Source organism: Melopsittacus undulatus, unplaced genomic scaffold (genome assembly GCF_012275295.1).
Source record: "Melopsittacus undulatus isolate bMelUnd1 unplaced genomic scaffold, bMelUnd1.mat.Z mat_scaffold_399_arrow_ctg1, whole genome shotgun sequence".
Taxonomy (NCBI): Eukaryota; Metazoa; Chordata; class Aves; order Psittaciformes; family Psittaculidae; genus Melopsittacus; species Melopsittacus undulatus.
The window spans coordinates 15838-27520 of record NW_022994296.1 but is presented as its reverse complement, the minus strand read 5'-3'; the positions used below and the strand labels follow the sequence as shown (position 1 = coordinate 27520).

The window sequence follows — 11683 nt, the reverse complement described above, 5'->3', positions numbered from 1 at the left end:
CTGCTATTAACACTGGTGTAGGTTTTTTCCTGTGACTGATTCCAGGAGAAATATTTTCCCTGCAAATAGGACTGAACACCTGAAAAATAACCAGGGTCTGTTGTGTATTACAGCAAAGTAAGAGACTGGTTTGAAATGAATATTCAGATGGGAGGTTTAAAATAATACATTTCAAATGAAGGCTAGAGTGGGACATGAAAATCAACAAGCACTTACTGTGTGTTAGCCTGATAATAAACCAACCTCATTTCCCTCTATCATAAAAGTTTATGCTACCACTGTACCAAAAAGAGCTGTAAAACCCCAGCTTTTTGCAATTTATCACACAGAGAAACAGAGCAGATGCCTCAGGATGATGGGAGGAGCTTTGCTCCAGTGCACAAAGCAGTGGTGCAGGTATATGTTAACATGTCTTAGAGGCCTTATTCTTGAAAAGTATTTCATATGCTCTAACTTAAGAGCAGCTGCTTTAGACAATCTACAAATTTCAGGTATCCCAGGAAGAGAAAAAACCCTACATCTGCAGTTATGCAGGAGTTCTTACCCAGCACTATACCCAGGTCATGCTTTAAGATTCTAGATGAACATAAGTTTTTAATCAAGAGCCCTGAAGGTGTGAGAGCAGCAGGCAAGAAGTGAAGCCAAAGGTGAGCCCTGACAAGAGGATGTGCTCAATGCTAAAGGTGAAAAGTAGCACCCTCCATTCCATGCCAATCCATTGCCTCCCATCCCATGCCGTTCCCTACACCCAGCCCGAGCTGAATAACAGTGGCACTGCTATTGCCCTGCAATGCCAGGGTTTTTCAGCTCCAAAACCACTTTCAGGAGGTGAAACACAAAGCTTACAAGTGGAAAAAAAGCTTTTAATTTAGGATTTCATTTGATTTTAGTTTGGTTTCTTATCTTTGACCGAATTTTCCATGATGTTCCATCATGGGGTTTTGCTGTGGGTTGGTTTCAGGGGCGATGCTCACAAGCATCCAGGCCTTGCAAACACAGTGCTGCTGTGCAGAAGGCAGAAGGCCCTGGTATACGGAGCCAAGGGAAAGAGCAGCAGTGGCTCCCTCTGCGAGCTTGCAGTGGAGCTGGAGAGTGGGAGGGCAGGAGTGCTGGGCTGCAGGTGCGAGAGCAGCGGGCAAGAAGCGAGCCCAAAGGGGAGCCCTGTCAAGGGGCTGTGCTCAGTGCGACAGAGGAAAGCAGCAACGTCCAGGGGCTACCCCGGGGAGTGGTGAAAGCTTCCTCCCCCCACATGCATGGGGGCATGATGGGCCACCTGCGTGGAGCAGGAGCAGCAGCCCTTGGGCCACAATAGCCCAAAGGAGCCCTGTCAAGGGGCTGGCTCACCGCTGCAGGGGAAGGCAAAAAACCCGCGGGGACACTGGCATGGCCCTTCATGCGGGAAAAAAGCCTTCCCCCCCCAGCTGCAAGGACACCAGGGGCCACCTCATGGTGCACGAGCAGCAGGCAGTAGTGCAGCCAGAATGGAGCAGAGGAGCCCTGACAAGTGGTCCTCTCCATGCTCAGAGGAAGGCAAAAAACCCCCGGGACCAGTGCCAATGTGGCCCGGGGGAAAATTCCTTCCTGACCCCAGCACTGGCGATCGGCTCTCCCTGAGCATGGGAGCAGGACCGGCTCCTGCTCCACAGGCTGCTCACGCCTCCCCGCAGAATGCCCAAGCCCTATTCTCCCTCAGTCTGGAGCCACCTCAGGGGCTGCTGAGAGTGGCCAAAGGCCCCTGGCCTCATGGAGCCTGGGGGCAAGAATCCATCCTTCCTACACGTGGCAGGGCATCAGTGGCTGCTCCAAAGCGCTGGCATCTCTGCAAGCATGTCCGCATCCCATTGCTGATGGCTTCTGCCCCTGGCTGCGTGGGGGATGAGAATGGTGAGCTCTGCGGTGCTCCTCCAAAAGGCATTCCTAGAATCTAGCCCTGCCTATCCAGCTGAAAAGGATTGCTATCCCTGCCGTGTGCTAAGAAGCTGGCCCTGCCAGGAGCTGGCTTTGCAGCGCAGAGCTCTGAATCTCTTCTCTGAAACAAGGGGAACATAAAATCACAAAATGGAATATATAAACCTTTAAAATTAGTTGTAAGTAATGTTAAGTTCGATGGCTTTGTAGCAGTAGCAGTGGAAAGTTACTGAGGTGCTTAGTACATAGAAGAAATAATAGAGTCCAGCTAGAGAACATACTGGCATAAGATAAATCGTTCTAGTTGAGGTAGTTTTAAGAAAAACAGTCTAGAAAAACAGGACGCAGGGATAAGGAGTATCTGGGAATAGCAGGTGTCCAGGATGGGCTATGGGTAAACTAACTGATAAGTAGGAGGACAAGGGGACTCTTATGTCTCTGGTGCTAATGAATTCTGTATGCATGCGGGGAGCTTTCTGGAAAATGATGTAATCCATATGTAGCCTCATGAATATGTATGTGTGCCCAAGGGCTATATAAGGATGGCTTGTGTAGCAATAAGGGAGACACACGTTAGGAGGAGTTATCCCCCGTGTCTGCTGGCACGCAATAAAGAATACCTGCTTGTGAGCTTGAAAACTGTGTTGGCAAGTTTGTTCCTGGAGTTGTCTCCGTATCCATTTGTCACCCCAGATGGGAGCCTCTCTGCTCGGCTGCAGGACCCGCTGAGGACAGGGCTCCCTAGGGCCCTCGGAATTTTTCCCGGAGGGACCCCTCGACTCATTGGGATCAGTGCAGGAGCAGACAAGGACCATCTTCATCAAAGGTATAGTCTGTAAGGTGCAGGGGGCATCTCGGTTTGGTAAATTGGTTTGGTAAGCGTACGCATGGTTTGGAAGCCTTCCATAAATCGAGATAGGAAATCTCGTAGGTAAAGGCGTATACCCGGCTGCTAGCGTCCGTTGGTATACACTCGCAAGAAGCAGGGGGCTTCTTGTGATTTGGGTTAGTCCTACAAGACACAGGGGGTGTCTTGTGGACACGGTTTTGAACCTTATTGGTATAAGTATTCGAATTGGTATTGGTATCCGATTTGTTCCGGTTCGTTCTAGTGCTGATTTTGGTTCTGTGATTTTGGTATCGGTGACAGATTGTTAAAATTGTGTTATTAACTGTGGTCTGTTTGATAGAATTTTAGTCTCTGTATCTGTTCCAAGTGTTGTAATTGTGTGCAGTGTGTCTGTGGGATCCCGTGTGTGTGTGAGAGATTGATAATGGGAAATCAGCAGAGTGAAGAGATCATGCAAAAGAGTCCTTTAGGGTGCATGTTGGCACACTGGAAAGAACTGGGAGGGTCTCCTGGGGGCTCGGTAAATAAAAGAGCATTGGTAAAATATTGTAACCAGTGGTAGCCTTTGTACACCCCAGAAGATCAGGAAAAATGGCCTAAAAATGGAACTCTGAATTATAACACATTGTTACAATTAATGTTGTTTCTGAGGCAGCAAAGAAAATGGGATAAAGTGATGTATGCAGATATGTTTTTCACGTTGAGAAATCACCCGGAGTGGCAAAGAGAACGTGGAATTAATATAGCACCTTCAGATCCCTTAATTTTAGCTTTAGAAAAAGAAAGGAAGCAGGCAGGGAATAAATTGGAAAGATGTTGTTCTGGTTGTGATATTGGGGAAATTTGTTTGAAACTTAAGAAAAGAGCTGAGGATCATAGGGTTGAGGATAGAATGGAGGATTATATATCCCCAAAAGTACCGGATCAGAATCCACCTCCGATTGAGGAGGAAACCCCTGATTCAGATGTAAAACAAGAACAAAGTGTAAAACAAGAACAAGGTGTGAAACAAGAACAAAGTGTGGAACAAGAACAGAGTGTAAAACAAATTCCCTCCCCGCCCGTTGCTGCCCAGATTCGTAGTAAAACTAAGACTGTTCTGCAGGCCCCTCTGAGGGAAGCAATGGGACCGGAGGGATGTACCAAAATAAAAGTGAATTTTTCTTTAGGAGATTTGGATAGATGGAAACAGATTGCAAAAGAGAATCGAAATGACCCTATAGGGGTAGCAAAGAAATTTGAGATCCTGGTAAAAAGTCAAGATCCTGACTGGAAGGATATAGATGTTATCCTGGATGCATTAACAGAGACAGAAAAACAGTCAGTTATAAAAACTGCTTGCACTCAGGTAAATGCCCAGATTTCTGCAGGGGCAATGGATGGGAGGGTTGAAGATCATACTCCCCTTACAGCTCCAGATTGGGATTATGATGATGATGGAGATGATGCATCTTTAAAAAGATACCAGAATACCAGAAGATACCAGAAAAGATACCAGAATCTGCCCAGCCTGTAGCTCTGCTGGGATTTCAGGGCCGTCTGGATGCCATATCTGTCACCCTGTTGATCGCTGGGCTGGCTGCTGACTCCTTATGGCAGCCGCCTTCCACCGTGTTCTCAGACCCATTGGGGAGAGCACTGAGCAAGGCACTCCTGTCACGGGTGTTGGGGATGGTGTCGTCGTCGTTCCCCTGCCTTGCCACGGCTGCTGGCTCTTTGGATCTGACACCCTTCACCACTTTCTCAGGTACATCAGGGAGAGCACTGAGCAAGACACTCATCCCATGGGTGCTGGGGATGCTGTTCTGACTATTCCCCAGCCCTGCCACGGCTGCTGGCTCCTTGGGGCAGCTGCTCTGCACCGTGTTGTCAGTCAGGTCAGGGAGAGCACAGAACAAGGCAGACAAATCATAGACTGCGGGGACAGTGTCCTCATTGTCTGCCAGCCCTGCCGCTGCTGCTGGTTCCTTGCGGCTGCTGCTCTCCTCTGCACTCTCAGTCAGGTCAGGGAGTGCTTTGAGTAAGTCCATCAAATCATAGACATCAGGGGCACTGTCCTTGCTGTTCTCCAGCCCTGCCACGGCTGCTGGCTCCTTGCGGCAGCTGCTCTCCACCGTGTTGTCAGTCAGGTCAGGGAGAGCATAGAACAAGGCAGACAAATCATAGATCCCAGGGCTGGTGTGGTCACTGGTTGCCAGCCCTGCCGCTGCTGCTGGTTCCTTGCGGCTGCTGCCCTCCACTGCTTTCTCAGTCAGGTCAGGGAGTGCTTTGAGTAAGTCCATCAAATCATAGACATCAGGGGCACTGTCCTTGCTGCTCTCCAGCCCTGCCACAGCTGCTGGCTCCTTGCAGCAGCTGCTGTCCACCGTGTTGTCAGTCTGGTCAGGGCGAGCATAGAACAAGGCAGACAAATCATAGACCCCAGGGACAGAGTCCTCATTGTCTGCCAGCCCTGCCACGGCTGCTGGTTCTTTCTGGCTGCTGCCCTCCTCTGCACTCTCAGTCAGGTCAGGGAGTGCATTGAGTAAGTCCATCAAATCACAGACATCAGGGCCACTGTCCTTGCTGTTCTCCAGCACCACCACTGCTGCTGGCTCCTTGGAGCAGCCACTCTCCTCCACATTCTCAGGCACAATAGGGAGACCACTGAGCCAGGCACCCCTATAATGGGTGTTGGGGATGGTGTCCTCGTTGCTGCCCTGCCTTGCCACGGCTGCTGGCTCTTTGGATCTGACACCCTTCACCACTTTCTCAGGCACATCAGGGAGAGCACTGAGCAAGGCACTCATCCCATGGGTGCTGGGGATGCTGTTCTGACTATTCCCCAGCCCTGCCACAGCTGCTGGCTCCTTGCAGGCCTTAGAGTAGTGCCATTGCTGCTTCCCAGAGTTGGAATAGCTGCAGGCCTGAAAACTGGTGGTGGAGTAACTGCAGTGCTTCTGCCTGGGGCTGGATTGGCCAAAGTGCTTGTTGATGGGGCTGGAACAGGCACAGTGCCTGTCCTTTGCATTCAAGTGGCTGATGTGTCTGTCACGGTACTTTGAGTATCCACAGTGCTTGTGGATTGGTTTGGAAAAGCCTCACTGCTCGTGAATGAGGTTGCAGCAGCGGCAGTGTCTGTCTCAGGCATTGGAGTAGCTGCACTGCTGTTGCTGGCACTGCAGTAGCTGCTATGCTTGTTGCAGTTGACACACACTGCAGGTATTCCAGCCACATCAATCAGCAGTGAGGCTTCTCCAGTGCGAGCCACAAGCACTGTGGCTTCTCACTGCCTGCCAAAGCCCTGTGGCTACAGCAACCCCAGTAACTGGGACAGTGGCTACTACATGGCAATGATAGGCATAAACACTGCAGCTATTCCAGCCACTGCAACAAGCACAGCTGCTGCTGCAGTGCCAGCCACAGCAGTGCAGCTACTTCAATGCCTGAGACAGACACTGCCGCTCCTGCAGCCTCATTCAGGAGCAGTCACATGCAGTGTGGGTACTCAAAGTACCGTGACAGACACATCAGCCACTTGAATGCAAAGGACAGGCACTGTGCCTGTTCCAGCCCCATCAACAAGCACTTTGGCCAATCCAGCCCCAGGCAGAAGCACTGCAGTTACTCCACCACCAGTTTTCAGGCCTGCAGCTATTCCAACTCTGGGAAGCAGCAATGGCACTACTCTAAGGCCTGCAACGTATGCAGTGGCTACGTCAACCTCCTCTACAAACAGTGCGGCTTCTCCAACACCATTGACACGCACTGCTGCTTCTCCAGCCCCATTGACAAGCAGTGAGGCTTCTCCAACCCAAGGCCTAAGAACTGTGTTTGCTGCAACCATGGGGGGGGTCAGTTGGGGGGGCAGTTGTGGGTCTGGGCGGTGACTTGGGGGCAGTTGTGGGTTTGGGAGAATCAGTTGGGGGGCAATTGTGGGTGTGGGGGGGTCTCTTTGGGGGCAGTTGTGTGGCTGTGGAGTTACAGGGGGATGACTTTGGGAACAGTTGTGGGTCTGGGTGATCATTGGGGGGTCACCTGTGGGGCAGTTGTGGGTCTGGGGAGTACCCACACTGCACGTGGCTTGGTTTGGAGAAGCCTCACTGCTCGTCATTGAGGTTGCAGTAGTGGCAGTGTCAGCCTCAGGCATTGGAGCAGCCGCACTGCTGTGACTGGCACTGCAGTAGCTGCTATGCTTGTTGCAGTGGCTGAAATAGCTGCAGTGTTTTTGCCTGTCAGTGCCACATAGTAGCCACTGCCCCAGTAACTGGGGTTGCAGTAGCCACAGGGCTTGTGGCTCGCATTGGAGAAGCATCACTGCTGATTGATGTGGTTGGAATACCTGCAGTGTGTGTGTCATTGGAGCTGTAGCAGCCACAGCACCTGTCCTTGGCATTGGAGTAGCCCATGTACCTGCTGCCATGGTTGTAGTAGACACAGTTCTTAGGCCTTGGGTTGGAGAAGCCTCACTGCTTGTTGATGGGGCTGGAGGAGCAGCAGTGTGTGTCACTGGCATTGAAGAGGCTGCAGTGTTTGTGACTGGCACTGGAGTAGCTGCAGTGTTTGTGGCTGGGGTTGACGTAGCCACTGTATACATAGCAGGCCTTAGAGTAACACCATTGCTCCTTCCTAGAGATGGAGGAGCTTCAGAGCTGAAAACTGGTGGTGGAGCAACTGCAGTGCTTGTGCCTGGGGCTGCATTAACTGCAGGGCATGTTGAATTGGCTTGTAGTAGCCACATTGACTGTCCTTGGCGTTCGAGTGGCCAATATGTCTGTCTCTGTACTTCTAGTACCTGCAGTACCTGTGGCTTGGGTTTGAGAAGCCTCACTGCTCGTCACTGAGTTTCGAGTAGCCGCACTGCTTTTTTTGCCCTTGTTGGAATAGCAGCAGTGCTTGTCTGTGGAGTCGTATCAGCTGTAGTGACAGTCCTTGCCATTGGAGTAGTCACGGTGCCTGTTGCCATGGTTGGTGTCATCGCAGTGGTTGTGGTTGGTGTTGGAGTAGCTGCAGTTCTTGTGGCTGGTGTTGCAGTAGCCGCATTGTCTGTTGCTTTGCTATTAGGTCTTGCCTGCCCTCACTGCAGAGCATGAGAGACTGAATCAGCCTTGCTCAGGGGAAGTGCTAATCAGAAACCACTATACAATCCGTGTGTTACCAGCGTTATCCTCAGACTAGAGCCGAACCTAACCACTGCCTCAGCTACAAGAGCAGAATGAACTCTTACGAGGTGTCCCTCTGACACCTGTTGCCCTCCAAAGAACCCAGAAACCAATCCCCACAACCCCCCAATAACTGCAAAAGTCCCCCCAAAACACCCTATCCCCCAATAAACACCCAACCTCACCAAGGTCCCAAAACTGCAAAACACCCAAACCCACCAACTCTCCGCAAAACCCACAAAGTCCCCCCAAGAAACCGACCCCCAAACCCTCAAAGTCTCCAAAAAATCCCCACAGGCCCCAAAAATCCATCCTAACCCTCCAAGAGCCCAAATCCTCGCCAAAAACCCCAACCTCCCAAAACCCCCAAACCCCACAAACCCCACGCTCCCCCCAGAAGGCACCCCGGGCTTACTTGCCCGGCTGCTGGCTCAGGCTGTGAGGGTGGAGTGTGGCTGTCTCCTGGGGCAGTTCATGTTTGCAGCCAAGGGTGGTTGAACACATCCTCCAGGGATGGTCTGGCCCAATCTTTCATGTTCAAGCACCACCTGATGAGCTGCTGGCATTCTGGGGAGAATCCGGGAACCACCACTCAGTTGCAGGAGGCTCCTGCCCACCTTGTGCCACCGTCCGCAGCGCCCAGGCTGGGGTGTGCTCAGAGCTGCACCCAAACCTCCTGCTCCATGATCCGGTTTAGAGGAGAGCAGGATGGCAGGACATGTGCCACCTCCTCCAGCTGACCAAGGGAGATCAGCTGCCACCCTCTAAAACTTGACCTCCCCCTGCTGCCGCCAAGCCGAGTACCTACCAACAGAGATCTGGCGCTTGAAGAAGAGCTGCCCGCTGGTGATGTCCTCGCAGCACCGGAAGGGGAGGACCCCGCACACCATCTCATACAGCAGCACGCCCAGGGACCAGATGGCCGCCGGACGGCCGTGGTAGCAGTGGTAGAGGAACCACTCCGGCGGGTAGTACAAAGGTGTTCCTACAACAGGATACAGGAACAGCTCATCAGGCGGATGCCGCCTGCTCCCGCATCCTCAGCCGCGCATCCCCAGGGATGCAGGGGCTGCACCGGTGGCCCCATGGACGTGGGGAGACACACTCGGTGTGAGCTGCCACTTTGTCACCAGCACGTGACTCTTTTCCCAAACTGCCTGCTGCTGGAAGCACCCTGGGCTGTGCGCTCACCGCTAAATTTGGTGTAGACCATGTTCCTGAGGAGGGTGCTGCAACCAAAGTCAATTAGCTTGATCTTTCCGGTGACCAAGTGGATGATGATGTTCTTGGACTTGATATCCCTGTGCAGGACACCGCGGCTGTGGCAGTGCCGCACGGCCCTCAGCACCTGCAGGAAAATGCCCTGCGCCGGAGACTCGGGCACGAACCCCCGGTTTCTGATTAACTCAAAGAGGTCCTGCGATGGCTCCGGACGCTCCAAAACCAGCAGGAAGGAGTCGGGCAGCTCAAACCAATGGAGGAGCTGGATGATGGTGCTGCAGTCGGAGCGCACTTTCCTCATCATGGCTATCTCCATGGGAATGCGGGTGCCGCTGCGCTGCAGGGTGACCGTGGCACCGTTAGCGGGGCTGATGCTGGCCCGGGGGTCCTGTGTCTCCCTGCCTGGGATGCTCTGATGCCCCCCTGCCCGGCCCCACTGTTCCCAGGTGCCCCCCCCAAGTCCCCAGGGATGCTCTGGTGCACCCCTAGCCGGCCCAAGGGTACCAGGCACCCTCTGCCCAGGATGCTCCGTGTCCCCCGGTGACTCCACAGCCGCTCCCCTCGCGCTGTCCCGCTTTCCCCCCTCCCGGCGCCACCGCCTCACCCCCACCAGCCCTGCCCCACGCTGTGCCGGTGGCCCCGCGCACTCACCCGCTGGCCCCACGAGGAGATGCGCTCCCGAGCCACTTGTTTGATGGCCACCTGCAAGCCGAGAGCAGCGCTGGGCTGAGCCTCGCCTGGCCCCGCCGCCTCCCCGCCCCGCCGCCGGCCCCGCCCCTTACCGGGGTGTTGTCACCCAGGCGGACCCCCGAGTACACGGAGCCGAAGCCGCCTCTCCCCAGCAGCGGTCCCATTCGGTAGAGCCGCTCGAAGGTCTCCTTGTCATGCCCGACGCGAGAGACGCTGCCGCTGCCGCTGTCGCTGCGCGCGGGGTCCCCGCCGGCCCCCAGCGGCCGCTCCGGGCCGAGCGGAGCCGCATCATTCCCGGCCTTTCCCGGCCGAGGCTCCGCGGCGTGCCGCTCGCCGCCGCTCCCGGGGCGCAGATAGAGCGACGGGTCAATGCGGGTGAGGAGCACCACGGGCACCTTGGCCGAGCGCGCTGCCGGTGCCGGCACCCCCGCAGGGCTCTCGGGGGTCGCGGCTGCCGGGCGGCTGCGGGGCGGGGCCTGGGGGCGGGCCGGGGAGCGCCAGGGGGCGGCGCTGCCTCGCCAGACCCAGCGGCGGCGGCTCGCCCAGCGCCGCCACTGCCAGTACCGGGAGAGCCGAGCGGCGCCGCGAGCCCCGGCGGGGGGCACCATCGCGGGGAGCGGCGGAGGGAGGGCTCCGGACCGCCGAGAGCTGCCGCCGCGCCGGGGGTGCTGCTGCCGCTGCTGCCGATGACAAAGTCGCTGCGGCTCAAAAGCCGCTGGAAAAGTCGCTGCCGAAGTCGCTGCCGCTCCAAAGCCGCTCCAAAGCCGCTCCAAAGCCGCTCCAAAGCCGCTCCAAAGCCGCTGCTGCCGCTGCCGCCGCAGCCTCGCTCTCAACGGCTCTGTCCACGCGGCCGCAGGAGCCCGTGGAACGGCGGAGCGGGCCCTGCCCAGCCCCGCGGCCGGGCTCGTGCACCCCCCGCCCGGCCGCAGCATCCCCGCGGCCGAGCCTTTGTAAACTGAACCTGAGCCTTGGGACCCTGCGAACGAGGCTTTAATAAAGAAGTGAGACCGGAGGCTTTGGGAAGTCAAAAGGAGGCTTCATTTTACTGCTTATTTTATCCCCTTTTTCCTTTCCTGTCCACAGAGGTGGATTGAGATGAGATCTCAGGAAGCTCTTCCCTGGGAGGTGCTGAGGCGCTGGCACAGGGTGCCCAGAGCAGCTGTGGCTGCCCCATCCCTGGCAGTGCTCAAGGCCAGGTTGGACACAGGGGCTTGGAGCAGCTGCTCCAGTGGAAGAGGTCCCTGCCCATGGCAGAAGATCGGAACTCAGTGAGCTTTAAGGTCCCTTCCGACACAAACCACATGAGGGTTCAGGTGCCCTGACTGGATTCACTTATCCAGAACCTTTCAGACAGATCATTCAGATGGGAATGATCAGTGCCCAGGCTGAGACAGCAGCAAAGACCACAGCAACCACCGTGATCCTCAGCACATCCTGCAAGGGAGAGGAGAGACCTGGAAAACACAAACCCGAGGAGCTGAGAGTGAGAGCACCGCAGGGCCCAGCAAGGGTGGCTCTGCTGCTCCATGGGGCTTCTCTGTCACCAGGACATGGGATTCATTTGTCACCCGCTGTCGAATCAGCGCTTTGTGCTGCAGCTGTGGTCCATGGGATGCCCAAGCTGGGACAAATCCTGCCCACGGCTTCCTTGGCCACCCCCCGGCTCCAGAAGTGCTGCAGGTACCCTCTGCAGCGGGCACTGACACACAGCACTGCCCCAGTCCCTCCCTGCCTGCACTGACAACAGAAAGCAAGGGAGGGAATTGTGTTTCCAGGATGGAGCCTCTGTCACAGCCTGGAAGGTCTCCTTGGGCAGCAGCACCAAATCTGCTCCCCCAGGACATGTTGGGAACCTCTTCCCAGAGTCTCCCTG

The 11683-nt window shown here is 55.2% G+C and overlaps 1 protein-coding gene across 1 annotated transcript; it reads right to left on the bottom strand.

Moving 5' to 3' along the window:
* Positions 1–8310: 8310 nt before the first annotated feature.
* Positions 8311–10418, bottom strand: LOC117438500 (serine/threonine-protein kinase pim-1-like). Its single transcript, XM_034073991.1, is given in 6 exon segments — positions 8311–8374; positions 8376–8466; positions 8708–8884; positions 9091–9457; positions 9772–9822; positions 9903–10418. Coding segments are annotated over 6 exon segments (1266 nt in total).
* Between the last annotated feature and the right edge of the window lie 1265 nt (positions 10419–11683).